This window comes from Diceros bicornis, chromosome 2 (genome assembly GCF_020826845.1).
Source record: "Diceros bicornis minor isolate mBicDic1 chromosome 2, mDicBic1.mat.cur, whole genome shotgun sequence".
NCBI classification, from domain to species: Eukaryota; Metazoa; Chordata; class Mammalia; order Perissodactyla; family Rhinocerotidae; genus Diceros; species Diceros bicornis.
The window spans coordinates 84,712,357-84,739,437 of record NC_080741.1 but is presented as its reverse complement, the minus strand read 5'-3'; the positions used below and the strand labels follow the sequence as shown (position 1 = coordinate 84,739,437).

Genomic DNA, 27,081 nt, shown 5'->3' with positions numbered 1-27,081 from the left:
CACTCCTTCTTAGTATACCCATGATGGATTCAATGGCTACTACATGCTAGCTACTCTGCTAGACCTAGAGATACAGCAGTGAACAAGTCCCTACCCTCGAGGAGCTTACATTCTAGGGAAAGAGACAAAGAAATAAACAGATGAGAATGATCTCAGCTGACAGCAAGTGCTATGCAGAAACTTAAAAAAGGGAGGGGGAATAGCCAGTGATTAGGTGGCAACTTTGGATTGGATGGTTGAGGAAATATCAGTTATACAGTCATGAAGGAGCCAGCCATGCAAAAATAAGGGGAAGAACATTTCAGAGAGAGGATGAAGCTAATACAAAGGCCCTTATCAGTGTGGTTAGGGCACAGTAAGCAAGAATGAGGTTGGTACGAGGGCAAAGAGGCAGGTAGGGGCCTATGTGAATTGCTTGGGAAAAAATGGGAGAGGAGACAGATTTAAGGGAAAAAAACAAGAGTTCTGCTTTGGCCTTGTTATATTAAGGATGCCTTTTAGACATGCAAGTAAAGATGTCAAGCAGGAGTTAGAAATGTGAATCTGGAGTTCGAGGAGTGGTCAGGCCAGGAGATAGACACAGGCTGGCAAGATCACCAAGGAATGTATACACAGACCAAGTTCTAGGGCACTGACATTTAGAGGTTCAGCAGAAGTGGAGGAGCCAGCAAAGGAGGTGAGAAGAAGCCAACGAGGTAGAATGAAAACCAGGCAAGGATGGGGTCCCAGAGGCCTAGAAAAGAAAGTGTTTCAAGAAGGAAGGAGTTGTCAACTGTGTCAAGGCTACTGAGAAGTCATGCAAGATAAAAAGAAAAGTGACTACTGGGCTTGGTGACATGGAGGTGACTTTAACAAAAGCAATTTCAGTGGGATGATGGCGGTGGAATGCTGACAGGAGTGGGTTGGGAAAATATGATGTGATGAAGGGGAGATGGTGGCTAAGACAACTCAAGAAGATTTACTGTGAAGGAGAGCAGAGAAATGGGGCAGTAGCTGGAAAAGAATATGGGGTTGAGGGAGGTCTTTGTTTTTTATTTTATTTTTTAAATGGGAGATATGTGTGTGTGGATGTGATAATCTTCTGGAAAAGGAGAAATTGAAGATGGAGAGGAGAAGGGGTACTTGAAAGTAAAAAGGAGGTGGGATCCAGATCACCAGTGGAGGGTGGGCCTTGGAAGCAGATTCATGTGGGTAAAGATGCAGGTAAGCTGATAGACTGACAGTGAGAATATGAAGGCAACCTGGTCTGACATCTCCATGGGCCTGGAGCCACAGTGACTGAAATGGCTCCTCAATCATAACCAATGGAAATGTGCTATTATCAGGGAGAAATGGGAGGTGGAAATATAACCAGTACAGCCAAGACTTCAAGCCCAAGTTGCAGTGTTTTGCCAAGTGTGACAGACTGTTGGGTGTCTTCTGTCTTTTGGGTGGCCTAGGGTCAAGGCACAAGGCTCAGGCGGAAGCTAACAGAAGATCCAAGAAGACACCATCTGACAAATGGTGATGACCTCTGTGAATTCAGTTATGATTTGAATTTAGAATATAAACAAATTTTGGACAGAAACTGTATCCCATTCATCACTGTAGCACTCAGTCTATTAATTAATTTAAAGCACATACTTTGGGCTAGGCCTGTGATAGTCAGTGGAAACACAGATCAATAAGGCATGGCTCCTGTCCACAAGGGGTTGAAAGTATTTGAGAAACATTTGCTAAATTAACTTAATTATGTATGTAGTAAAGAATTTGGCCTTACCCAAAGAGAGATCTGGCCTTTGTCCCTGCTCCTGGGCAGTAACCTCTAACTCTTGGGATTTCCTGAGCGATAGGAGTGTCTTTGTTATTCATGGTGGGGGCCCCTCAGACCACACCTGATAGTGTATGATAACAAGATGACTTGTAGTAGGCCCCTTAGGCCACATGGTATTAGCCTGATCTCCAGGGAGTGGAGAGTTGGAGATTGAGTTTAACCAGGTGATCAGTCAATCACGCATGCCTACTGTTAAAAAGAAACAACAGGCCCAAAATGGAGTCCCTTGTGCTAAGCCCCACACCAGCAAACCAAGACTTAATACCTAACCTAACTGCAGTTTCAACCTCCCCCAGGAATACAATCTTAACTGGTCAGTCTGGAATTTCCTGGACAGCAGTAGTGAGGTAATCCATCTGATAGACCCCCTCTACCTCCTAAAGAAAGATGAGGTAATCAGCTTTTTCCTTGTCCCTGCTCCCTTCTTTCTATGAAAGCCTTTCATTCTGTGCAGCTCTTTGGAGCTCCTTTCTATTTGCTGGACAGGATGCTGCTCCATTCATGAATCATTGAATAATGCCAATTAGATCTTTAAATTTACTTGGTTGAATTTTGTTTTTTAACACTATGAAATGAAATCCCAATAAAAACCCTGAACATCGAAGTTCAAGTGAGCTTCCCTGGTTGGCAATATTCCCTGTGTATTGTTGCATATAGATGCCAGGAAGGTAATGAGTCCTAAGGACAACAGAAGCTTTATGTTTGGAACCCTCCCAGACTCTGCCTTATGCATCTTCCTTTGGCTTACTTTTGACCTGTATCCTTTCCTGAAATACATCTGTGAGTACAGCTTTCAATAAGTTCTGTGAGTGCTTTCAGAGAATTATTGAACCTGAGGGTAGTTCCGGGGACTCTATGAACTTTCTGTTGGTGTCAGGAGTGAGGGCAGTCTTGCTGAGGACTTTGCCTTCGGACTTTGCAGTTGGGCTGACTCCAGGTTTCATGTGATCTTAGAACTGAAAGGGATCTAGACATCATCTAATTGAACTCCATTCTATAGGTGAGGAAACAGAGGTCTAGAGATGGGAAGTGACTTACCCAAGGTCACATAATGTTACAGCAGAGTGGGACGAGCCCGAGTGTCCTGACTCCCAGGATGGTGTGCTTTCCACAATACCCTGTTGTAGCTTCAAATGTGACACTAAGCAGAGAAAAGCTTATCCTTGAGGCAGAATGGCTTTGCTACAAGGGATTTTTGCAGGAACCCCTATATTTAGGGAAGCTCATTCCTTACCAGGTTTCCTGCCTTGACTCTGATAGATTTCTCTTTAAAATATTTAAGCTGCAATATTTAATGTTTACAAAGTAAGAGGCTTGTACTAAGAGCTAATGCTTTCTATGGGGTGGAAATAATCTTTTTGTGAATTCTCTCTTTGTTATGAACTTTCATGTGTCACATATCATTTTTGTTTAATCTAAATTTTATTGCTAGAAGAGATCTTAGTGATTTTTTCTTTTCAACCCTTCATTGTACACATGAAGATGCTGAGGCATAGAAAATAGGAAGAAATCTACCCAAGGTCACCTAGTGAGTCAGTGGCAAGAACAAGGACGAACTCAGGTTCCCTGACTCTCAGTGTTGCCTTCATTCTAGTTCAGAATGACTTCCCTATAGGAGGCCAAGAGAGTGTTGCACATATTTATAAAAGTACTTAAGGGATCCTCACAGAATCCCAGAGCAGCCTATTTTTGTTTATCTTGTCTGGGCAGCGTCAGGCTCTCTTACTCTGTCATAAATTCTTTAAGCAGTTACTAGATGTTCTCTGTATTTCTCAAGGTTAAAGGGAAGAAGGGGACTACTTGTCACTCTTCCTTTAGAGCAATGAGCAATAATTTGCCAATCCCATCACTGAGAGAGACAGTGTGGACTAAAAGGCAAGACTAGGACCGAAATATCTTGATTCCATCAGATTTACAAAATCATAAAATCTACTACAGTCCTGATATTTTTTTAACCAGAAAAATCTTTTTATCACCTCTAGTTAAGTACAATATTTAAATAATGGGCTTGTATCTCAACAAGCAAAGAAGCTTTGTTCTCATAATTAGCCTACTGTAACTCTCTAGCAACTAACATTCCTGAAGTACAGGAACAGATTCTTGCACTGGGTCGGAGGTCTGACTCAGCATGAACCAGCTATTGAAGGTGTGAAACACCCTCAAGAGGTAATGTATGATAACAGCCTGCCACCTGGGGCTACTCTCAACTTGGATACCCAAAGAGAGTCAGAGTCAACATCTATTAGCTCAGGAACTCCCATTCATCCAGCATCAGTAAGGATAGAAGTATTCCACTCAAAGAAATTTTTAGAGCTCAAAAAGCATTTAGGGGGCTGGCCCGGTGGCACAAGCCGTTAAGTGCGCACGCTCCACTGCGGCGGCCCGGGGTTCGCCGGTTCGGATCCCGGCACGCATAGATGCACTGCTTGTCAAGCCATGCTGTGGCGGCGTCCCATATAAAGTGGAGGAAGATGGGCATGGTTGTTAGTCCAGGGCCAGTCTTCCTCAGCAAAGAGAAGAGGATTGGCAGATGTTAGCTCAGGGCCGATCTTCCTCACAAAAAAAAAGTATTTAGATCATCTCATATTATAGGTGGGGAAACTGATATCCAGAGAGGGAACTGACTTACCAATTGTCACACTGTTTTATTTTAGTCATTTTCTACAGAAATACTCCTTATACAATATTTTTCTAGCTTTCTTAAACAGAATATGGAATACTGACTAAAATGTAACCCTTTCTTGAAGGCTCAGGTCTATTACTATGAATATCAACTATGCTTCTATGCTGTGATTCTGTGATACTCAAACGATGAGAAGATAAAGGGGGGTAATTTGTTTCTATACTAAATAATCCAGACTGCTTTATACTGTTTTTTTCCTCTCCCTCTCCTTTTCTTCTTTTTTACTGAAGGATTCTGAGAATCTAATTACTCAGCTTCTGATTGCAGTATAATCCCAGTGAGGCACTGATCTTTAGAAAAGGGAGTGATGATGTCAAACTCTAAGGTTGTAGGGAACCCAAGCCCAGAGGCTCTTTACTTACATAATAACAATAGGTAACCTTTATTGAGTGTTTATGATGTACTATGACATATTTTAGGTTCTTTACTTCATTTGATTCTCATAACAACCCTAGGAGATGGTGCTGTTGTTCAGATCTCTCCTGAGTCACAGAAAAGGACCTTGTCCAAGGTCACAAAGCCAATAAATGGAGGGTCCAGGACTCAAACTCAGGTAGTTCTCGCTTCAATATTGCTCTGAATCACTTTTCTGTTCTATCTCCCTATAACTGTTTGAAGTAGGATTTTGAAAGAAAGATTTCTGAGAGATTTTCATTTATAAGTGATAAAACTTGAGCCCTGGAAAGGGTAGTGACTTCCCCCCAAAGTCACACAGCTGGTTAGAGAAAGAGCCAGACTAGGCCTTAGTTCTCGGATTCACTGCCCCAAGTTCTTAACACTTCATTATACAAAAGTTCAGTGGAGAGAAATGAGACATCTCCTAGACTGGGCTAAAGACCCTCAGGGACAGAGTCCCTGCCTTTCTTTGGTGTATTCTAGAGCCACAGGGCCTGAGGTTCCACAAAAACTTCAATGTGGATTTCCCACTAGACCTGTAGCTGGGATATTGTCACTGTGAATGTGAGTGGCCATGAGTCATGGCACCTCAGTCAACTGAAGAAAGCTGCCCCCTCTCCCTCAGAAGGGAAAGCAGATTTCTAATTTGAGTTTTACCTTATCACTCTCTCCCAGAATGATGGACCTCACCCCTCTCTCCAGAACAGCAGCTTTCTCAGAAGCATCCTTCTTTCTCTACAAATATGCAGAACCCTCACAGACAGTGAACAGCTGGTGAGAGGTCTGACCTAGCCCTTCCTCAGAGACTTCCCAGTTTAAAAGTGGGAACATCCTGAGTCCCAAGGGAAACTGGCTCTGGTTCCCTGGAGACTTCAAGTTCAGATGGAAGAGATTCAGTACTCCATCCCTGGACAGTTCTACAGCTGATACTGAAGATGGCTAATGAGAAGGCTCCTATAAGGAAGGGGTAGTGGAAGACAATCAGACCTCCAGAGGGGAGAGGAAGGAAGAAAAATAAGAGGGAGAAGACTCCACAGATCCCATCCAGGCATGTGGGTATCTGACCTCTGCTTCATCCTAGAGCCACCACAGTCTAGAGTGGTGGGCTTGGGAATGGTTCTTGGCTCTCCTGTGTCTCTTCCCAGCTGCTTACCTGTGGCTGCTGGGTGGTTAAGGGTCTCTGAGGAGACAGGACAGGAGTCCTAGACAGCAGCTGGTTCATCTTGCTGATGACTAGTTCAGTGATGAGTTGTCTGTCCTCCACCTGGTGTTCCCCAATCAGTGGCATGCTACAGTCCATGACCTGGGGGAAGACATGGCCCAGGTTAGGAAGGGTCTGGAAACATTAAAGGCCTGGTATAGTCTTTTAGAATGACTTAAGCCAGCAGAGATAGGTTGGGAATGAAGCTGGTGTTCTTGTCTTCAGCTGGAAGCATGTTCCTTTGCAGAAATAGGATCTTTGTCCCTTCCTCCTACAAACCTTTGCCTTGGGCCCTTCCTCCCAACCTTTACTCAGGCCAAGGCTCAGTGAGACCAAAAGACTGGTGGCTGAAGGTAGTGTGGAGAGGTAGAGAGTACAGCTCCAGAGCTCAGAGTTTGCAGGCAGGGAAAGCAGGAACACATCAAGGTCATTCCCTTAACTCTCTGGTTAGGAGCAGGTAGTTTTCATCTCTATGACTTCTCACCCACACAATCTCTATCTCCACACATACTCTGCCCATTACACAACTAGATTCCTTTGCCTTTGCTTATGATCTGGGATGCCTTCCCTTTTTGCCATAAACCTGATTCTTCCTGTACCTCAAGATCCAGATCAATGTTTTCCTCCTGTAGGAAGTGTCTGCCTGCCCAGGATCATAGACTCTGTAGTCCAACTCTCTCATTTATGGTTGAGAAAACTGAGGCCCACTCAGGGAAGGGAGGTATGACCATCCAGAAGGTTACATGCCAAGCAGACCATAAAGTAGATTCCTAAGCCCACTTTGGTGTCCTGACACCAATCCTCTGCAAATACCACCAACTCCTGTCAAGGAGCCTTTCCTGCTCCCAGGAAGATTGGGCAGGAATGTGTGTGAAGGATTCATACGGCCACTGATTTTCCTTTTAATATGGGAAAACAGAGTCACTAAAAGTTGTGTTAGAGGACCAGGCTGAGTGAAGTGTCTCCAAGGCTCAAAGAGGTGCTAAGAAGAATCTCTTGCATCCAGGAGACCTGAGTTCTAGCTCAGGTTGAGAAACAGATTCACTCTGTGGCCTTCGGCACATACTCATGGTGTTAGGCCTCAGTTTTCTCACCTGCAAAATAAGCAGATTGCGCTGAATGATTCCCAAGGCCAGCTTTCTCAGATCAAGAATAGTAAAATCACTACAGTCTTCCTAGAGGAATGGCATTAGGCTAGGACCCCCAAGAACCCACATCTGGCATCTCTCACCCTGCTGTGGGTCAGTCTAGCTGGTCAGAAACAACAGCTTCCCATTTTTGCTATGCACATCCACTGTATGTGTCATCTGGGAACCTTCCCACGGCCCAAGAGACTCTAACCTAAGCACAGTCTGGGCTGCCCACACACTTCTCAAGCCAAGAGCTTGGCCTTCAGCCTTGGAGGTTGACTCTTACTGAAATATTCCTCGGGCCAGACTTACCTCAAAAATGTAGTCTTTCCCATCTTTGCCATGTACCGCTTTGACGGCACAGATGTCCAGGCCACCAAACATCTCAGAGCAGGTATCCACCCACAGCTTGTACCTGGAGGGGATGGGAAGGTGTCACGAGGCTGGGGCATTAGCTCACATCAAACCTGCTTGCTGATCATGTTCTCCCTGCTGCCTCTACCTCTTCCATTGCCCCTCCCCGTCCGTCCTCCCACCACTGGCATCAGGCACACTGCCTTATTTACAGTGACCTTCTGCTTTGCTCTCCAGATCCTAACCATCTTTCCAGGCTTAGAGCAGGTCTCACCTACTCCAGGTGGTCTCCCTTTGCTATTCCAGCCCATAGTAACTACTTCTTTCTTGGAGCTTCTATGGTATGTCTAGTCTTTATCCCCACAATTCAGCATATAACCCAGTCTTGCCTGATCTTAACTGGCTGCTTCGAGCTTTGCGTTCTATCTGTCCTGTCTGATTAGAGGTTCCATTTGGGCAGGGCTCATTTTTTACCCCTCTTCATCTATGGAAGCCTCTCTCGCTGGGCTGGGGACTGGATGCCTTCTCTCACTCACCTGTCTGACATGGCGATCTGCTCCAGCATTGCAGAGCCAGTATTCGTCTTCCAGTTCCCTGAGATTGACGTCCTCCTGCAATAAGGTCCCGCCAGGATAGGACAGGCAGTGAGCCACACCAGCAAGAGGAGGGCTTGAAACTTTCCAGAATTTTAGCTCACCACTGCTTTCCCCACCTACTTCTCCCACAAATAGCCCAGGGGCCAGTCTGCTGAAGCTAGAGCCTGGCTGCCCCTGCCAACCCCCGCCTGCAATGCTCTCCTCCTCTCTATAAGAATCCAGCCTAGACTGCTCTGGCTCCATAGAGACTTCCCTATCTTTTCAACCAGATGAATACCTGCTCTCCTTAGAAACCCTACAGGACTTTGCCTGTACCTCACTTACAATCCTACATCTAATTTTTACTTTAGTTATTTGAGCTAAGTCTTCTGTCCACAAGTCTGTAAACCACTTGAAGGTATATATCACATCTTGTATTCCCAGAAGCTTAGCCACTTAGCATCTGGGCTGACTTGGTATACACAAACTGAATTCTACTGATCCTGGGAACACACTAGGGTTCTTGTGAATATCTCCCAATGGCTTCCTTACTAGCTCACTTATTCATTCAACAGTTAATTTCTGAGGCCTACAGTACTAGCACATGACTCTGGACAAGTCAGTCAACCTCTTCAGGCTTAAGTTTTCTCATCCATCAAATAGATCTGATGGAATCAAGTCACCAACCTCTTCTCTGCCATGCCGTCTGCACCCGCCATCCATGATCATGTGTTAAAGTCACCTACTCCTGGACTAAATAGAAGGTGGATGACCTGGTTTCTGGTTCTGGATTTACTCTTGACTGGTTGGGTGACCTTGGGTGAATCACTTCACCTCTCTTATTCCTGCGTAACCACAAGTTTCTCATGAAGACCAATTGATACGGTTTTAAATAAACTGTAAAACACCAAAAATATGTCTTTTTAATTATTAGTCTTCACTTAGACACAGTCAAGAGAAAGGGGATGGCCTAGGAGACAGAAAAGCCCTGCTCACACCACTGACGAGCCCTTCAGTGCCATCTTTATCAATCACTACTGATTGGAGGTTGGATACGCTTGTCTCCACTTAGCAGTTCCCAGGAGTACCCTCCCCAGAGATCTGATTTCAGACACTGAGAAACCTAGACATACAGCTAGTTTTTCAGATCCCTCAGGCAGCCCAGTGAGTCGACTGCTGTGGTAATAACAACTCCTCACATTTGTACAGTACTGACTGCTTTCCAAGGTGCTTCCTCCCTAAACCCCTCACTAGAGCCTCGCTGCAAATCCTGTTGTGAGTAGGCTGGGATTCTTGCCCCCACCTTACAGACAAGGCAATTAAGATTCAGAGGGTTAGATGACTTGTCCAAGATTGTATATAGAGTCAAAGTAGATATAAGACAAAAATCCAGGACTCTTGGTTCCCTCATTGTGCTGCATTTTCCCATAAACCCCGCTACCTAGCTGAGAAAAAAACAAACTAATAGCTGTGTGGCTTGCAAAATCTGAGTAGAAACACAAAGACAGATCATAATAAAAAATAACACTGTCTTTCTAACACTGGTGGTTTACAAGTGTGTCCCTGTGACCAGGCTGGGCTCCTCAAGGGCAAGGGCAGAAAGTCATTCACTTCCATGTCCCCAGCACAGGGTCATGGTACATAACAGGGTCTCAGAAACTTTGAGTGAGTAATAATAATGTCCCTTACACTTTACACCTTTCTCTAACAATGGGATGCAGGGCACAGATCCATACAGGCTACCTGGGGCATGTGGGAGCAGAAGGGACACCAAGAAGCCACTCAGTGACAGCTCAACTGTCTCTCAGGACTTGTAGGTCATCTGACCTCCATGGAGGGACCCACATTATTCCCTACTGAGAATGAAGCAGGAATAGCACCTTTTTCCACCAAAAGTGGCTGTTTCTGGATCTTTAGGGTGAGAGATGGGAAAGAATGGAAGAATCTCAAATCTTATCTTGGCTATTGCCAGGTCACTTCCTTCTTCTGAGAGCAAGGGAATGGCCAAAAGTTTGGGGAAGAGGAACTGAGAGGACTGAAACATTCCCCAAATAACTGACTGTCTCTTGCAAATAAAAAAGTAAGTAAATGCTTTCTAAAGCTGCTCTGGTTGCCCACTTTTCATCAGTGTTTGGGGATTCTCTTTTCTGATGCTTCATTTAGATTATTTTTAGAAGCCCTAACCATTAAAAATGTGGTGTCTCCTTTTAAGGATCAAGACACTCTTGTTTCACTGTCATAAATGTTTTGTGTTTATTTAGGGGATTTTAAAATTAAAGGATAAGAAATCTGCTTTCCTAGGTGCCTGAACATACTGATTTTACTGCTTCTTTTAGCTAGTTTTTATCTTTTAAATTATCCTGTCTTACATTGTGCATAATTTTAAAGCAACCCTGAATTCCTTTCTGAAGCAGAAAAACTATAAACAAAAATACATAAATTTTTTGAAAGTAGGAATCTAGTCAATAAAGGTAAAAAGATTCTCTACAAGGGCCTCAGTTCTCTACAAGGGCTCTTCCCTGAATACTTATTGGGTGCCTATGACACGCCTGCTGCTGCACAAGGTAGTGGAGCTGGCAGAGATGGTTCCATCATTCCTGCCCAGACAGCTCAGAGGAGAGAGATACAGAGTCACATGTGTGAAAAGAGTGTGTGAACTGGAGGTGTGTGAAGCGTTATGAGAAGGGAGTGTAGGGAAGGGGCTCCTAACTAACTCCAGGGGTGGGGCGTATAAACACTAAAAACAGGGATGCGGGAAACAGATGGATAAGCAAAAGGGAAGCTGCTGAACTCTGAAGTCTCCTGAAGTTCTGAGAGGCAAAGATCAAATTTATATATTATAATGTCCTTTCTTTATAAAGAAAGTACTACCTTAAATTTTTTAAAAAGTGGGAGGTTAATATTTCCAGAATTGGAATTGTAAGCCATTTGTATTCTTATGTATATTATGGAGGATCAGGGGGTCTAGAAATCTTTTCTTTTTCTAAATTTTAATGGAGGAAACCTTTAATTTTCCATTCCAGCAAATGGGCACAGTTATGTGGAGAAGTCATCTATTCTCATAACCACTAGGCTTTTAATGCTCTGTAGTGTTTTCAGGGCTATATATTTACATCAGGAGTTTCTTAACTTTTTCTGTGCTTTGGCAGCCTAGCGAAGCCTAAGGATTCCTTTAAATGCATGAAATATATAAGATGTGTAAATGTATAAAATAAAGTACATAGGACAACAAAGGAACTCAATTATTTAAAATAATTATTAAAATAGAGGCATCAAAATATTAAACAAATAAATCTGTGATTAGTAAAAAATACGTTTCTTGCGGCCGGCCTGGTGGCATAGTGGTTAAGTTCACGCACTCCACTTCGGCTGCCTGGGGTTCGCAGGTTCAGATCCCAGGCAGGGACATATGCACTGCTTATCAAGCCATGCTGTGGCGGTATCCTATATAAAGTAGAGGAAGATGGGCATAAAGGTTAGCCCAGGGCAATCTTCCTCAGTCAAAAAGAGGAGGATTGGCAACAGATGTTAGCTCAGGGCTAATCTTCCTCAAAAAAAAAAAAAAAAAGATACGTTTCCTTGTAAATAACAAATGTGTTTACAGATGTAAATGTAGTGGCAGATCTAATAAGTACCATGATTCTTAAGTAGTGATAAAAGTAATTGGTATTTAGAGATACCTGTCACAACTGTAGTGTGATACAAAAATCTCTGTGATTACCTTTTTTCTGTGTGTGTGTGTGAGGAAGACTAGCCCTGGGCTAACACCTGTTCCCATCTTCCTCTACTTTATATGGGACGCTGCCACAAGCATGGCTTGACAAGCAGTGCATTGGTCCGCACGGGGGGGGCTTGACAAGCAGTGCATTGGTCCGCACGGGGATCCGAACCTGTGAATCCCGGGCCACCAAAGCAGAGTGCATGAACTTAACCACTACGCCATTGGGCCGGCCCATGTGTGATTACCTTTAGTAACAAGGTTAGACATGCTGCTGCTAACTGTTGTAGACTGTTGTATTTGTTCATAACTGAAGAAAATGCCAAATTTCACTTAGAGGCTAGTGAAAATAAATATTAATTTTATTTCTCATCTTAGTTCCCGGACCCCTCCTCTGACTTGAAAGAAACCCAGGCTAATACTCCCTGACTTGAATGGCACCCCCTCTCTGTTCTCTGCCTTGTAGGCCAGATGAAGTTAAACTGAGAGTTGGCTGCTACGTGGAGGCTCAGATTGTCCACTGGGCTGAGGAGCAAGTGAAGAGTATCTGCTGGGACCCCACCCCCACTCACATGTAAGCCTTGTAGTTGTTGCCTATCTTCTGGACCCTGATGTCATACTTGGCGTCAATGAAAGGCTCTGCTGTGGCGTAGGTCTGCGTGAGGGCCACCACACTAGCAATGTCCTGGAAGTCGTAGTGGTTTTCCACTTTGACCTAATGTTGGAGCAAGGTAGAGGGAGAAAGGGAAACATACACACACATACACTGAGAGTCACAAGAGCCCTGAGCCTCCAAATGCATCAAGGTATTTCCCATCCAGATGCAGATCTGGGTGCTACATCTCCCTAGGAGGCCCCTTCTCTCTAGACTCCCTTTCCAGGGCTCAGGAGCCACACTTGCTCAAAGGCCCAAGGGACCAAGCAGGTGGCCTGCACTCTGCTTTTTGAAAGAGGCCTGTTTCGGTAACACTCATGGCTTCAGAGGGGCCAAATCATCTTCTCCTTGGAAAGAATTCATTAGTAACAGAGGGAGAACAGTCCCTAACCAGGCTCTCTGAAAAGTGTCCATCTTGGCCTCAACCCCAAAGCACAGCAGGCCCACTCTTACCTTGCCCATGCCCGAGTGAGCATGACCGATCTTCACCACCACAGGGAATGTGGGCAGTGTCAGCTGAAAGCAGAGAAGGGAATGAATTGGTCAGAGTGTACCCTGTCTCTCTGTGGAATCTTACAAACACTTTTCTTGGGAACACCCTTGAAAGGGCCCTTTAAAGAACTAGTCCCAGCTACTGCTTTACAAATTAAAAAACTGAGGCCCAAAGAATGACAGTGACTTGCCTAAGGTCACAGCATATTAGTGAGAGAGCTATAAGAACCCTGCTCTCCTGCTTGGTATTCTCTACATCTTTAAAACTCATTGCCTCAAACTTCTCTGCATTAGACAAACCCTGGGCAGGAATGGCCCTTAGCCAAAGAGAATTAAAAAAAAAAAAAAAAAAAAACTTTGAATGGGTGAATTTTAGTGTATGAAAATTGTACCTTAGTAAACCTGAGTTTAAAAAGAAATGTATCTTTGGACTCTTAATGTCCCTTTTTTCAAGAACCTCTTAGTACCCTCGCCTCCCCTTTCAAATGTCTAGCTTTTCTGTACTGAATCTGGATTTTCTCCCCCTCTTTCACACTCTCTTCATTATTCACCAACACCCAAACTCACCACTAAACACAGTTTAGTAGGCTAAGGCCTATTTCTGCCCAGCTTGGGGTTTGGAAGAGAGCTGACATAAGAATTCAACATGTTTATCATTCAAAAGAAATCCTTAAGAGAGTAAACTCTACCTTGAGGTAGCCACATTTTAATAGAGGAATAATAAAAACGTAAAAGAAGAAGAACTACCCTCTAAAGGCAGAATTTCAAACTGTTACAAAATGGCGATGGAAGAAGCAACACGGTAGAGCAGAAGGAGAGCTAGACGTGCATTCTAGTCTTCCCTGCCATTGACTTTCTGCAAGTCATTTTACCTCACTGAGCCTCAGTCTCTACATATGCCAAACGAAGAGACTGGACTGGATGCTTTTCGAGATCCTGTCCAACAATACATGAGACTCTATCTTGGTCTGGGTGTTGTATGAAGAACCAAATTGGACACCAAATCTCATATTTCTCAATCAGGCTCAGCTCTCTTTAAATTTCCTTCTTTTCAAACATCACTACATCAAGTGAAAAGATGTCTTTTGAAGGAAATAACGTTGACTCTGATGAAAAGTCAGATTCCCAGGGGAATCCTAAGTATGACCAGATCCTGGGAGGATCTGACCTAGAATTTCAGTATTCCTGGCTGGGGCCAGTTGAGGCTGGGGCAAAGTGCTTCAAAGGGCCTTTGAAATCATGTAATTCTACACTATTTTATGGAGAAGAAAGTGAGGCCCAGAGAGGCAAAGGTTGCAAAGCTACCTAGTGGTAGAATCAGAACCCAGCCTCCTACCTTCTAGTCCAACACTGTGTGGGAACGTCCTACAATAACCCTATGGATCTCTTTCTATTTGGAGCCTTGGAGCACTGTGCTCTGTCAGAGTGAACAAGGCTCCAGCTGCAGTGACCCCACGTGCCTTACTTCTTTGTTTTCTAAGCTGCCCCACTTTCTGTAACAAGACATAGTCTCTCCAGAGAGTAGCGACATGAGATAGGAAATCAGTGTAGCCTAGGTTCGAGGGGGCCTTGAAGTCCCAGGTTTGCCCTAAGTGATGGGATAACCCATGCTTTGAGGCCCCAGCAAGAGCACTGCCCTCCACTATCTGCAGAGTCTACGGCTCTGGACATGGGAAAGGGTTTCTAAAGCACTGGCTGCTTTCTCTGACATCTCTCTCCAACCACCAGCCGACAGAGCCAAGACACACACACACACCCCAACTTTCTCTGTCCTATTCCATTACTGTTTGCTGTTGCTTTGCAACCTCATAAATAGGGCATTGAAAACACTTCCTGCAGCTGAAAGAAGCCCTGAGTAGCTTGTCTCATTCCCAGTGTGCAGCTCAGCAAGGGGTCCGTCCTTCTCTGTCACTGTCTCTTGTGCCTGTTGTAATTCTGTCTGCCTCTCTCTGACTCTGCCCGTCTCACTCATTCTGTTTGTGCTTCTTCTCACTCTTGTTCCTTCTGCCTAAATCACAGTCCCTCGGTCTTTCTGCCCTCATGCATTTGTCTTTGGTGCTCTTCTGCCATGACACTTTCCCCTCTCCCAGTGCCTTCCCTCTACTTCTAGAAAGCTTAATTGCTCAGGCAGGGAAATAGAGGCTAGGAGCTTCTCTCTTGGCTTCCGTCTTGATCTTACTGAGCCTGCCGGTCAGGAGCACCGCGGGTCCTGCAGCCGTGGGTGGCCTACAGCCAAAAGAGGGCGGAGCCCATCAGGGCGGGATTGGCCCTAGGTCCACCTCATAAAGCCTGGGGCGAGGGGCGCAACGTGTTCTGAAGGAGCTGGAGGAGCTGTTTGCTCCGACAGACCCCATAGGCTCAGTCGGGGCTCTGTAGTGTCATGCCCCGGAGCCCCCGGACCGCGCCGAGCTGGGCGCTGTTGCTGCGGCTGTTGGCACTGCTGCGTCCGCCAGGGCTGGGCGAGGCGTGCAGCTGCGCCCCCGCGCACCCCCAGCAGCACATCTGCCACTCGGCGCTGGGTGAGTCCGGAGGCCTGCGAGGTCCCCAGCAGGGGGTGGCTGTGTGGGATTGCCATGGGGCTGAGCTGCAGACCAGGAGTCTGAAGGGAAAGCGAGGAGCTCAAATCCCGTACCAGCTGCCTCCTGCTGGGGCTAATGGGTCGGGCAAGGCGGGCGCCATAGCAACCTCGCAAGCGCAGAGCCTGGCTGACTTGCAAGGAAATAAAGGCTGTGTAAGGGACTTCCATAGCGACCCTCTCACCCCTGCTTACTGCAATCATGGAGTGTCACTGAACAACAAGTCACCGGAACTATCCAGTGATTATTCTGAACTACTGGGTGGGGGAAGGGAGGAGCTAGGGGCCAGGAGGTTGGGCTGTCATTTTAAACATCCCTCTGTGTCTAAGTGTATAATTGAGGTTGCCACCGTGCCCCCACCCCAACGCACACCTTTTGCCCTTTCTCTTCCCTCTACTTGGAAAGCCCTTCCTCCACACCCTTAAATTCCTGGCAAACTCCTATTCATCCTTAAAGGTCTTACTCAAGTATCTCTTCTGAAGGCTTCCTGACTCCTTGGTGCTACCACAGCACCTCTAATATCTTTGTGCTCCTACTGTACTGTGCTGTTGTTCTTTGTAAGTGTGCTCTCTACTAGATCAAAAGTTCTGCAGGATGGGGGATCCTGTCTGATTTATGTTTATGGGCCTAGTACCTAGTGTTAGGCCAGGCACAGAGGAAGAACTTCATAAACAGTTTTTGATTCATGACGAAATGGCAAGAGATGAACTACCTCTGTGCAGGGTCAGGACATTTATTAATTCAATAAACATTTACTAATATCAACTCTGGGTGGGCTCTGTTTGAGGCCTTGGGCTACATCACATGACCACACACTGACTGCCCTCAAGGGGCTTCTCCTCCCTCCTCTACCCTGATGCCCATCTCCACCCCACTGCACCCTGGGTTATGGAGAACTAGACTCTCAAAACTAGCAGGTAGATTGTAGAACCTAATAGGCCTGAGGGGTTTGGAACTTCCAGCAACTGCAGAGGAGGAATTTCCAGGTCACCGCTCTCACACACAATGTCCTCCTCACAACCCAATAAGACCTAAACCCAGATTTCCCCTACAAAATTCTCCAGGGGCCCCAGGTCATCCAGATTCCAGATGGACTGCTCCCACAGGTTGCTGAAAGTTCCCTCTTTTCTCTTCATATGCAGCAATCCGGGCCAAAATTTCCAGTGAGAAGGTAGTTCCTGCCAGTGCAGACCCTGCTGACACTCAAAAAATGATCCGGTATGAAATCAAACAGATAAAGGTACATGGGCCAGGACAGGGTGTTTACGCCCTTGGGCTGTTGGGAGGAGTGGGGTCTGTGTGCTGGGAGAGGTGGGGCTGGGAGGTCAGGCTATCCAGCTCAGTGATTCTGGGGTATAGATGCTCAAGTAGAAAAGGATGACATATTGGGAGCCAGGAGCACAGAATCCCAGTGACAGTGCAGGACAGGTCCTCAATGCCCATCTAGTCCTACAGCTGCCTGTGCATGGGGCTAGTAAAGGTACCTCCCCTCTCACTGGAATAAACCAAAGTTTAGATTTTTTTTAAAGAGAGAAATGACCCAGTTGGGCCATCTGTGTGCACGAAATCCTGAACTAGACTTTTTGTGTGTGTGTGTGTGAGGAAGCCTGGCCATGAGCTAACATCCATTGCCAATCTTCCTCTTTTTGCTGAGGAAGATTGGCCCTGAGCTAACATCCGTGCCCATCTTCCTCTATTTTGTATATGGGATGCCTCCACAGCATGGCGTAATGAGCGGTGCACCAGTCCGCACCCGGGATCGGAACCTGTGAACCCCGGGCCGCCGAAGCAGAGCACGCAAACTTAACCACTACGCCACTGGGCTGGCCCCCCGAAATAGACTTTTACTTAATTTTTTTAGATTGAGAAATAAGTTTTTCCTGTTAAGATATAAAGTACATTCACTGACCCAATACTGCTTTTTTGTAATTGCCTTTCAGATGTTTAAAGGGTTTGAGAAAGTCAAGGATGTTCATTATATCTATACACCTTTTGATTCCTCCCTCTGTGGTGTGCAACTAGAAGCCAACAGCCAGAAGCAGTATCTCTTGACTGGTAAGTTAAAGACCAGCAAGTGGCCTTAACAGTCTCTGTCCTAAGGAAGGCAGTGAAGGAGGAGCCAGGTGGCATTTTCTTGGGCATAAAACAGAGCTGTGTTACTAAGAGGTAGCCTCTGAGTTGAGAGGGCTTTGGTAACCTCCCTTTCAATGTGAGTCCTCATTACAGTGATCTTGGCCAACTGCTTCACTATTTTAAGGACAGGTTGCTCTCTCAGCCTAGGGCAGCTGGTTCCATTTTCAAACAGTTTTAATTGGTACAAGATTTTTGGTATCTTGAGCCAAAATCTGCCCCTCTGAAACTGCCCCTTGTGGGTTCAGTTCTGCCTTCTGCTCTGTGATGATCCTTCAGAGGCCTGAGGATGATAGATACTTGCACTCTAGCTCCAGGTCTGCTAGCCATGGTTCCCAGACCCCTTCCTATCCTGGCCACCTTCTCAAATGAGATATAGCCTGTCCCTATCCCTCTCTTAGCACAGAATCCTGAACTAGACACAACACTACAGGTGAGGTCTTTGTTTCACAGGGTAAAGGAGGATTGCGGTGTGCCACCGCCATCCCAACACACACATTATAGTTACCGTAGCCTATGACAGCATTAGTATTAGACAGGCACATTGGGTCATACTCTTGGCTCATAGTGAGCCTGTGTGGCTAACTCACACCCAGGCCTTATTCTGGGGCGGCGGGGGGCGGGGAGGTAAAGTAAAGCACAGGCCCTAAGAGGAGCCTTGAGTCTAACATGGTTCTGTCTCCACGAACTTGGGCCCAGGCAGGTCTCATGATACTGAATTAATTGGGATAGAACAGCTGATGAACCACACAAGAATATGACTCCATAAGTGAATGAATGCAATACTAAATTATTTTGTAGTTCACGGAAAGGAGGTATTTGTGTGGTTGTAAACAATTAAGGAAGCTTCATTGTGTAAGTGGGATCTAAACTGGCCCTAAAGGATGAAAAATATTTAGAAAGAAGGCAAGGAAAAGAAAAAAAAAAACAGCAGGTGGGGAGCACAGGAGGAAGAATTCCACTATCTGTCCATCCATTCAGCAATGAATGACCATCTACTCACTGCCAGGCCTTGGGCGGGAGAGTAGAGACTCAGTAACAAGTCACAGTCCTCAAAGAGCTCACAGTCCAGACTTGGCTCTTGAGAAGTCATAGGCATTGGAGGTCACACTGGTAGAGGCTCCCCAGCTCTAAGGATGTGGAATTGTGGAGCCTCTGGATGGGAGAGGCAGAGGCAGGGCATGCCACTGAGCCCTCCAGGTCCCAGGATCAGCAGACAAGCCTACCTCCTTCCTGAGCACCTACTCTCTGTGTACCTAGCCCTCTGCTAGGCACTGAGGTACATCAGGGGAAGAAGGAGGCATGCTCTCTGCCCTCAAGGAAGTCAAGTCTAATCGAGGGTGGAGGTAAATGACAAAACACAAGCCTACTGAAAAATTATCAGTGGCGCCCATGCTCTTCAGGAGAAGGCACAGGCTCTTTTGCCTAATAATGAAAGCCCTTTGTGACCAGAACACTGCTGACCTCTCCAGCTTTGTCTCCTGCCATTTGTCCGTGACAGTTCCCAGCCCCTCATTTCCCCCAGAATCAAACTAAACTACTTGCCTTTGCAGAAGGTGTTCTGCTGGGCTACGCCCCTCCACCTCTGCATAGTCCCAATGTCCAGAAGTCCTTCCCCCAACTTGTCCAGCAGGTGAACTCCTACCCATTCCTTCAAGGTCCAACATAAGCATCAGCTCCTCTTAGATACCTTCTTTGCCCCCACCCCTTCCACAGACAGAGATAATTGTGCTTTCTTTTGCTCTTATACTGTTATTTTGTATATAATCACACAACAGTGTGATTTTTGCCTACTTATCTGTCTGCCCTACTAGTTTTTAAGCTCGTTGAGGGCAGAGATCCTGTCATATTTACTTCTGAATTCCTGGTACCAGGTCATAGTAGCTGCTCAGTGAGTAAATGATTGAGTGACAATTTCTAAGAGAGGTGTGGGCTAGCGTGGTTAGGGATGGTTTTGAGGATGCAGTGGTACTGAAAAGGGTCTTTGGAAGACAAGAGACAGTTTGATAAGAAGAGGAACTTTCCTCTGGGGAAGGAGAAGGAGTCACCAAGATAGGTGTCAGTGAGGCAGGAGAGTGGCCTGTGTAGTATACTGGGAAGGGTTGGGAAGGGAAATGGACCTATTATTTATTGAACATCTTCTGTGGGCCCACAACTGTGCTGGGAACTTTACATTTTCTCATTTAATCCTGACAACAACCTTATTATTCTCATCTTTCAGCTGAGAAGTTACATCATTCTCTTAAGGTCACACAGCTAGTAAATGATAGAAAAGAAGAGGGGTCCACCAAGAGTCTGACTTTAAAGCCCATATTGTTTTTCTGCACCTTGCTAAAGAAAAAGGCCTTCATCCCACAACTCTCCCTCAGACAAACATAATCTGTTACTACCTGTGATATAAAGATTACAGAGGTTTTTCTGGTCCCTTCATTAAGCCCTATGTCACCACTTCCACCAAAAAGCCATTGAAGAGGTTGCAATTCTGGGCTGTTCAAGGACCAGGGCTCCTAGAGCTCCACGAGCAGATTCCTCATGCTAGGTTCTCCTCCATCTCCCCTTGAAGGTCAGGTCCTCAATGACGGAAAAGTCTTCATGCATCTGTGCAACTACATTGAGCCCTGGGAGAACCTGTCCTTTTTGCAGAAAGAAAGTCTGAATCACCACTACCTTCTGAACTGTGGCTGCCAAGTAAGGGAATGTCCATTTCCAAGGTCTTTTGAGGGTGGGGGAAGGGTCTTGAGCCTTGTAGCTTCACCGTTCATGTATTCCTTCCTTCATGCATGCATTTATTCACTTACTATACAATACCTGAGATCTGCCAAGGATCAGGCACTGTATGAAGTTGGGGATAGGAAAGCAAGATGGTCCATAGTCCTTGATCTCAAAGTACTTACATTTTGGCTGGGAAGGTGGCCATCATATAAAGCTGACTGAGATAAGATAGCTACCATTTAAAGAGAATCTATTTTTTGCCAGGCCCTGTAATGGTCAATTTATTTAAAATATTTAATTTAATCTTTATAAGAAATTTATGAAGAATTAAGATTTCCATTTTAAGGTGAAGAAATTAATGCTCTAGGAAGTGAAGTGATTTGCTCAAGGTCGGTGGTAGAGTAAGCACAGGGTCTGTCTGACTCCAGAGATGCCATTAGAGAGGCAATACTGTATGTGGGGAACACAGGGGAAGGAGAACTCAGGGGGAAGTTTGGAGACTAGGAAAGGCTTCATCAGGCAGGGACATTTGAGCTGGGCTGTATGGATATGTAGGAGTCTGAAAGGCAATAATGGAAAAAGAACACTCTACTCACTTTGATGCTTTGATGTTGTGTGGCTATGACTCTAGATCACCACCTGCTATACAGTGCCCTGTACCACCTCGGCCCCGAACGAGTGCCTCTGGACAGACTGGCTGTCGGAACGGAAGCTCTATGGGTACCAGGCCCAGCATTACGTCTGCATGAAGCATGCTGATGGCACCTGCAGTTGGTACCAGGGCCACCTGCCCCTCAGGAAGGAGTTTATTGACATCATCCAGCCCTAGTAGGGACCAGTGACCACCACATTCCTTCAAGAGTCCTGAAGACCAAGCCAGTTCTTCCCTGCAGAGCTCTGGCTGTCACCATCTGCCTCATCACTGCCAGCCAATGGGAAGTACCAAGTAGACAGTCTGGCTAGCGTTAGGGCAGGGATGGGGCATGTTACAGCTTGTGTCCAAGACCCTAGTCCAGAACCTGTCAAGGGCTAGGGAAAGAAGCATGACTTTTCTACTCTGGCCTCAGCCCTTCACCCTGCCTCCCAAACCCTTTAGATGAGCTGGCACCTGTTACTGAAAGTTTTGATTCTGGCTTGGTTTGTCTCCCAAAGCCAGAACTATTCCCTTTTCTCCCCAGGAAAATGTGTTTTCTCTTACCTTAACTGATCTGATAGGGGAGAAATGGTGAATATTATACATATGAGATAGTGTAGCCTTGTGATGCACAATACTAGAAGGTGGGTTGACAGTATCATAAACAGGCTGATTTGGAGGAATGACAAGAACAACATACTACGGCTGTGTATCCTCTACTCCTGTCTCAACTCATCCTAACCCTCTCGTACACTTTCATCTGTAAGAGTGACTTGAGGGGTATGGTGTCACTCAGTGTGAGACCTACAATGGCCTAACCTCCCTCTACATACTGTAATGCCCTGTATACTATTCCTGGAAGAGGGTCCGGCCCAGTTAGCACACCTTTTTGGACAAGAATAGACTTAGGTATTGTCTCTCCAGGTTAACTATCCTTAATGCCATCAACTGATGTCCATAAGGCTTCTCTTCTGATTCTTTTAGAAAGTCTTTCTCTACTAGATTACTAATGTCTTGATTCCTACTTCAGAACTTTTTTTTTTTAAGCCAAAAAACCCTTTCTCTTGTAGAGCTGAAATTCCCCTTTAGCTTTTGACACCTCGGAGAGATCCTAGGAGGTCTTCTCTCTAGGGTAAATTTTAGGATAGAGGACAGGTGAGAAATAACACAAGGGCCTTTGGGGGAAAAGGATAGTAGATGGAGAATATACTTTGCAATTGTTACAGCTTTTTTCAGTGGTCAGCTCTGCTAGATATTACAGCAGGAAAAAGCCACCTTCGCTCCCTGTCCTCCCTTCAGCTCAGTCCCCTCACCACTGTGTCTTGGACTCCCTGAGAACTCCAAGCACAGACCCCCTTACGGTTCCTCAGCCTCTGCAAGGCTTCCTGGCTTGCTCTGAAAGGGAAAGCCCTGATGTTGGTCTTAAGGATTTATTAAGGCCAAGGGCTTAATATTCCAGAGCCTCTCCCTGGGGAAGCTCTGGCAAAGATGAAGGAGGTAGTTCTTTTCAAGGCCCAAGGTTGTTATTCATCTTCTATGTATGGTTTGCTGATAAGCAGGGACATGTACAATACGCCAGAAGAAGCCTCTTGATTCACAGAAATGGTGCAAATGGAGATCCCTTTCGGAGAAGGGAGTGGGAGGGGGAACAAATATGATCTCTGTCCCAGGGTACAACACTTGAAATGCTATGGCACAGTCTCCATTTGTGGGTCAAGCAGGATTACCAACAGACCACACAGGCCTGGAGCAGATGATGTGGGGACAGAGACGAAGAAGGGGGTTGAGCTTGAGGTCTCTATGAAGGAAAAACGTTAGCAATAGCCTCTGTACCAACCAACTATGCCATCTCTCTGACCCTTCTGATATCCTAGGATGGCCTCAGAGAAGGCATACTGTTAACCCAGTCTTACCACAATCTTGAGGAAGCCAAAGGAAGGAAGGGTCTGGTGAATAATAACAGGAACGACACATTACACCTGAGGAGTGCTTCACACTTTTCCAGAAGGCTATTACTTAAAGAATCTCGCTTAAATTTTGTAAGTACCATATTAGATATCCTGGTCAGGAATAATTTTGCCCATCTGACTTTCCAATTGGGAAACTGACACGCAGTGAGGGAATATAACTAGTCCAATGACATGTGGCAGAGTCAGGGTTAGAACCCAAAGCAGTGGGATCTTCTGATTGTTGATCCATAGGTTTGTTACTTTCTCAGCTTGAGAAACTGCTCTTGTTTCTGCTCTTCCCTATTCTGTCTCCACATTTTGGAGACAAGGGGCTATCAGCTAAAATCCAGCAACTCTGGCCCCACAAATCAGGTCAGCCCCAATATAATCTCTGGAGTTGAGATGCTGAAGCCCTCCTCAGAGCCCCATAGTCACCATGTGGCTAAGCTCAGAGTGGAAACAGCAGAGAGACTAAAGTCCCCACTTGATCACCTACCATCTCTTTGTGGTTGGGGTAGTATGTTTGCTCAATGAGTGGGAACTTTTCGCCTCCCAATGTCTTGTAGATGGCCACCAGCTGGGCAAACTGCAAAAGAAAAGCAAATATTTCAGCTTATCTAGACAACTTCTGGAACAAACAGACAAAACATCAATCTGTCAAACAAATATTTGTCGAGCATTTGCTCTGTTGAGGGCTTTGTGCAATGTGTTCTGAGAATATAAAAGAGGTGTACAATTCCTGTTCTCAAGGAACATATGCTTTAGTTGGGGAAGGGAGAGAGCGAGCTAACATTCATTCAGTACCTACTCAATTTTAATGATATTTCATTCAATCTTCAGATCAAATTGATAAATTATGTACTTTATCAATTTCATTTTACATATGAGGCTCAGAGAGGGTGGGACAGTTGCCTCAAGTTGCAGGGCTGCAAAGAAGTGAAGCTGGTATTGAAATTTGGGTCTTTAACCCTAAACACCTGCATCTCTAGAAATGACAAGCGATGAAACTGGATAGTACCATGTGGGCAAGTCTTGGAAGTTCAAATTTCAGGCAAAGGAATGGTAGCTTTGTCCTATAGGCAGCATGGAGTCACCAGTGTTTGAGCAGGGGGTTCACAAATGAAGCTGTTCTTCAGGAAGATTTTGATGGTCATGGTATGCAGGATAGACAGACCCAGTCTTTCTGAGACTTACTACTCATCTAAGAACTGAACTCACTGGACCCTTCACCTATGAGAAACCAGAACAGCTCCATGAGGAAGAGGTGAAGTACACATACTTACAGTATCAGGATTGAAAGGCCTTTGGCAAACATCTAGTACCTCCTGCCACCCCCTCCTTTTTTAAGTGAAGAAACTGAGGCCCAGAGAGGTCATTTGCCCAAGGTCACACAGTAGTTGAGCCAGATTCATAGCCAGGCCCTTTTATTCCCAATCTATAACTCTTCCTACTCCTTCAAGTAACTGCCTTTCAGGCTCTGCAGAGACCATGCTGTTTCCACAGGAAACAAACAGGACTTTCCTGCTCAATCCATTCACACACACACCCACACACCCATCTTCAGTGCACTGGCAGCAGGGGCAATCCAGCATCATCCTGCTAGTGCTACTGGGTTAGTTTACACTCTCAGCCACCGATATCTGGAACTGCTAGAAGGAAAAGTTGTCAGATCAAACCTGCCTTCTATTTATCAGAGAAAGGAAAGCTAGAACATTTTTCAAAAGCTCAGGTCCTACTCTCCATAAGGGATGTTGGCACATGAGCCAGTAGGGAGAGAGGTGGGTGTGGAGTAGTAAAAGCTCAGAACTGAGTTGTCAGAAAACTGGAGTCTTCTCAGGCTTGTTCTGCCTCTAACTTGCTAGGTGTCCTTGAGCAAATGATTTCTCCTCTCTAGGTCTCATTTTCTTCATATATAACATGAGAGAGTTGAATTTGATTAGTTCCTCAAACTTTTTACCACAAAGAACATTTTTTATTATATTTCCTCCCAAACTCCATTATCAAACTGCAGTTTAAGTGATCATCTGTTGTGATCCTTTTGTAGGTAAAGACAGAATTTTGTTATTTTTGAAATGCTGGAAAACATTGGAATTTCTGGGTCACTTCCCTTAGTGACACATGGTTGGTGACTCTAGATCTCTAATGCCTCCACCAGGACTGAAAGTATGATTCATGGACTCTCAAGCCCCTAGGATTTTATTATTGAAGGAGACATTAGAGAGCTCTAGACCAGACATCTCATTTTACAAATGAGGAGACTGAGGCTGGAAAAGCGAAGGAAAACACAGGCTCCCAGATTATGCCTGGATTTGGGGCTGCACTGGGGCAGCACCCAGGTCATTTCTTGCCCAGTGCATTCTCCATTACACCCTGCTGTCTTCACCATTCTATGGTTCTTCAACTTGCTTTGACTATCACAACCAACCCCTCAGACCTTTCCTGCCTTCTCTGATTTTCTCCACCACCTCATCTGACCTTTAAGTCTTGCCTGCCCACCTCGGCCTGGCTGGATTCCTGCTCTGCCTCTGGATACCTGCCTGAGCTCCCAGAGCTCTCCAGCATCCCTGGGGAGCTGATGCCAGCTCTGCCTAACAACCTCTGTCCTGCTGCTGCCCACGCCCTGGCATGGCACGAAGGCATGTGGGGCCCTATCTTCCCAGCATGTGGGAGACTTACACAGACACCACAGTGATGCCAGGAAGGCCCATGGCGGACTCTCAGTGAGTCCTGGGACAGCCAAGACTAAAATGGCAGCCAGTTCCCAGGCACTAGTTGGGTCCCTGGGAGCCCACCCCACCCTCTTCCACCTTACCTCCAGCAGTCCCTGTCTGCTCAAGGTACTGGGCTTGGCATCTATCCCCTGCCTCTTTGGAAACTTAGATTAAGTCACAAGCACACAGTTACCAATTAAACAAATGTAATATCTGATAAGGGCTATTTCCTCTATGCATAGACAAAAGAATAGATTTGGGAGCTGGGGGTGGTATTGGCAATGAATAGGAAGATAATGTTCATTATAACCACTTATCCAACGAATCAGGAAAGACTTTTAGAAGAAATGGGATTTCAAGATCAGTCTGAATTTAATATGTTATCTTTATCCCTCCTTGAAATAAAATGCTTTAATCCAACCCTAGTGCATCTGTCTGTAAAAAGCCCACAGAGAATAACAGGAATTTCAGATAAATTTGCAGCAATATGGGATAGTGGCATTCTTGCTTTCTCTGGAATGCTACTTTCATTGATAGGTCCACTTCTGCTTCCAAAATCCCAGTGTGCCTGCCCTGACCAATTTATGAGAGAGCGGATGTGCTCAGAGACACAGTGAGGCAAGGTAGAGCATTTTCCAACCCAATTGAGGCCTCTCCTCACACCGAGAGCAGCCACAATAAAGAAACTTAGAAAATATGAACCAAAGTCATCATCTCAGAGGGACTCTCCCCTCACAGTCACCAAATTTGTCCACTCCCATTAATAGGCAGAAAACAACGTATAAAATACCATTAGTGTGGCAGCTGCTTAGTGAAAGTGAAAGGAGAACTTGGTGTCTGGCCAGGGAGCTCTACTGTTCTCATGCGATGCCAAAGGCAATGTGCTGGGATTGTGAATGGGTGAGAATGTGAACCCTCACCAGATCCCAGATCCCAGGAGGGACAAAGCCCTAGGTACAGGCTCTCTGATCCTCCCTTCCCTGGCCTCTGGTACAGTTTTGAAACATAAAGCAGGGAACTAGTTTCTTTGAGATCCCAAATACTAGGGGAATGTAAAAACCAGGCTGACAAACTGGTGGCAGGTATTACTATTATTCCTAGTTTGCAGACAAAGAAACCGAGGCACAGAGAGGTTTAGTCAGAAGGATGATTAGTGAAATCACCCAGAAAAAGCTGATAATAGCAGAATCCCCTGTGTGACTATGAGTGAGCCAAATTCTAACTGATATTGAAATGGTGGGGGAGAAGGACTAGGGCCTACGTGCAATAGGGAAAGTCATGTGACTAAAGGAGAAAGGGGAGGTCCCCAGAAAAGAAACTTGGTGAAGGCCTCAGATATGCTCTTCTGCAAT

The 27,081-nt window shown here is 45.6% G+C and overlaps 2 protein-coding genes across 5 annotated transcripts in view; one reads left to right on the top strand and one right to left on the bottom strand.

Annotated features, from left to right (window-relative positions):
• The window catches only part of SYN2 (synapsin II), a 296,790-nt gene that overhangs the window by 128,973 nt on the left and 140,736 nt on the right, over positions 1 to 27,081 (bottom strand). For all 4 annotated transcript variants that reach the window (XM_058565297.1, XM_058565302.1, XM_058565310.1 and 1 more), the window contains exons 5-10: positions 23,515 to 23,604; positions 12,979 to 13,041; positions 12,443 to 12,585; positions 8,114 to 8,188; positions 7,536 to 7,638; positions 6,046 to 6,195 (exon numbers count right to left, since the gene is read on the bottom strand). In XM_058565297.1, the coding sequence (XP_058421280.1) occupies positions 6,046 to 6,195; positions 7,536 to 7,638; positions 8,114 to 8,188; positions 12,443 to 12,585; positions 12,979 to 13,041; positions 23,515 to 23,604 (624 nt within the window). The remainder of the gene's footprint in view (positions 1 to 6,045; positions 6,196 to 7,535; positions 7,639 to 8,113; positions 8,189 to 12,442; positions 12,586 to 12,978; positions 13,042 to 23,514; positions 23,605 to 27,081) is intronic.
• On the top strand, positions 15,352 to 26,142 carry TIMP4 (TIMP metallopeptidase inhibitor 4). Its single transcript, XM_058565334.1, has 5 exons — positions 15,352 to 15,536; positions 16,736 to 16,833; positions 17,534 to 17,648; positions 20,287 to 20,411; positions 21,067 to 26,142. Exons 1-5 carry the CDS (start codon positions 15,398 to 15,400, stop codon positions 21,262 to 21,264), a joined length of 675 nt encoding a protein of 224 aa, XP_058421317.1. The 5' UTR covers positions 15,352 to 15,397; the 3' UTR covers positions 21,265 to 26,142.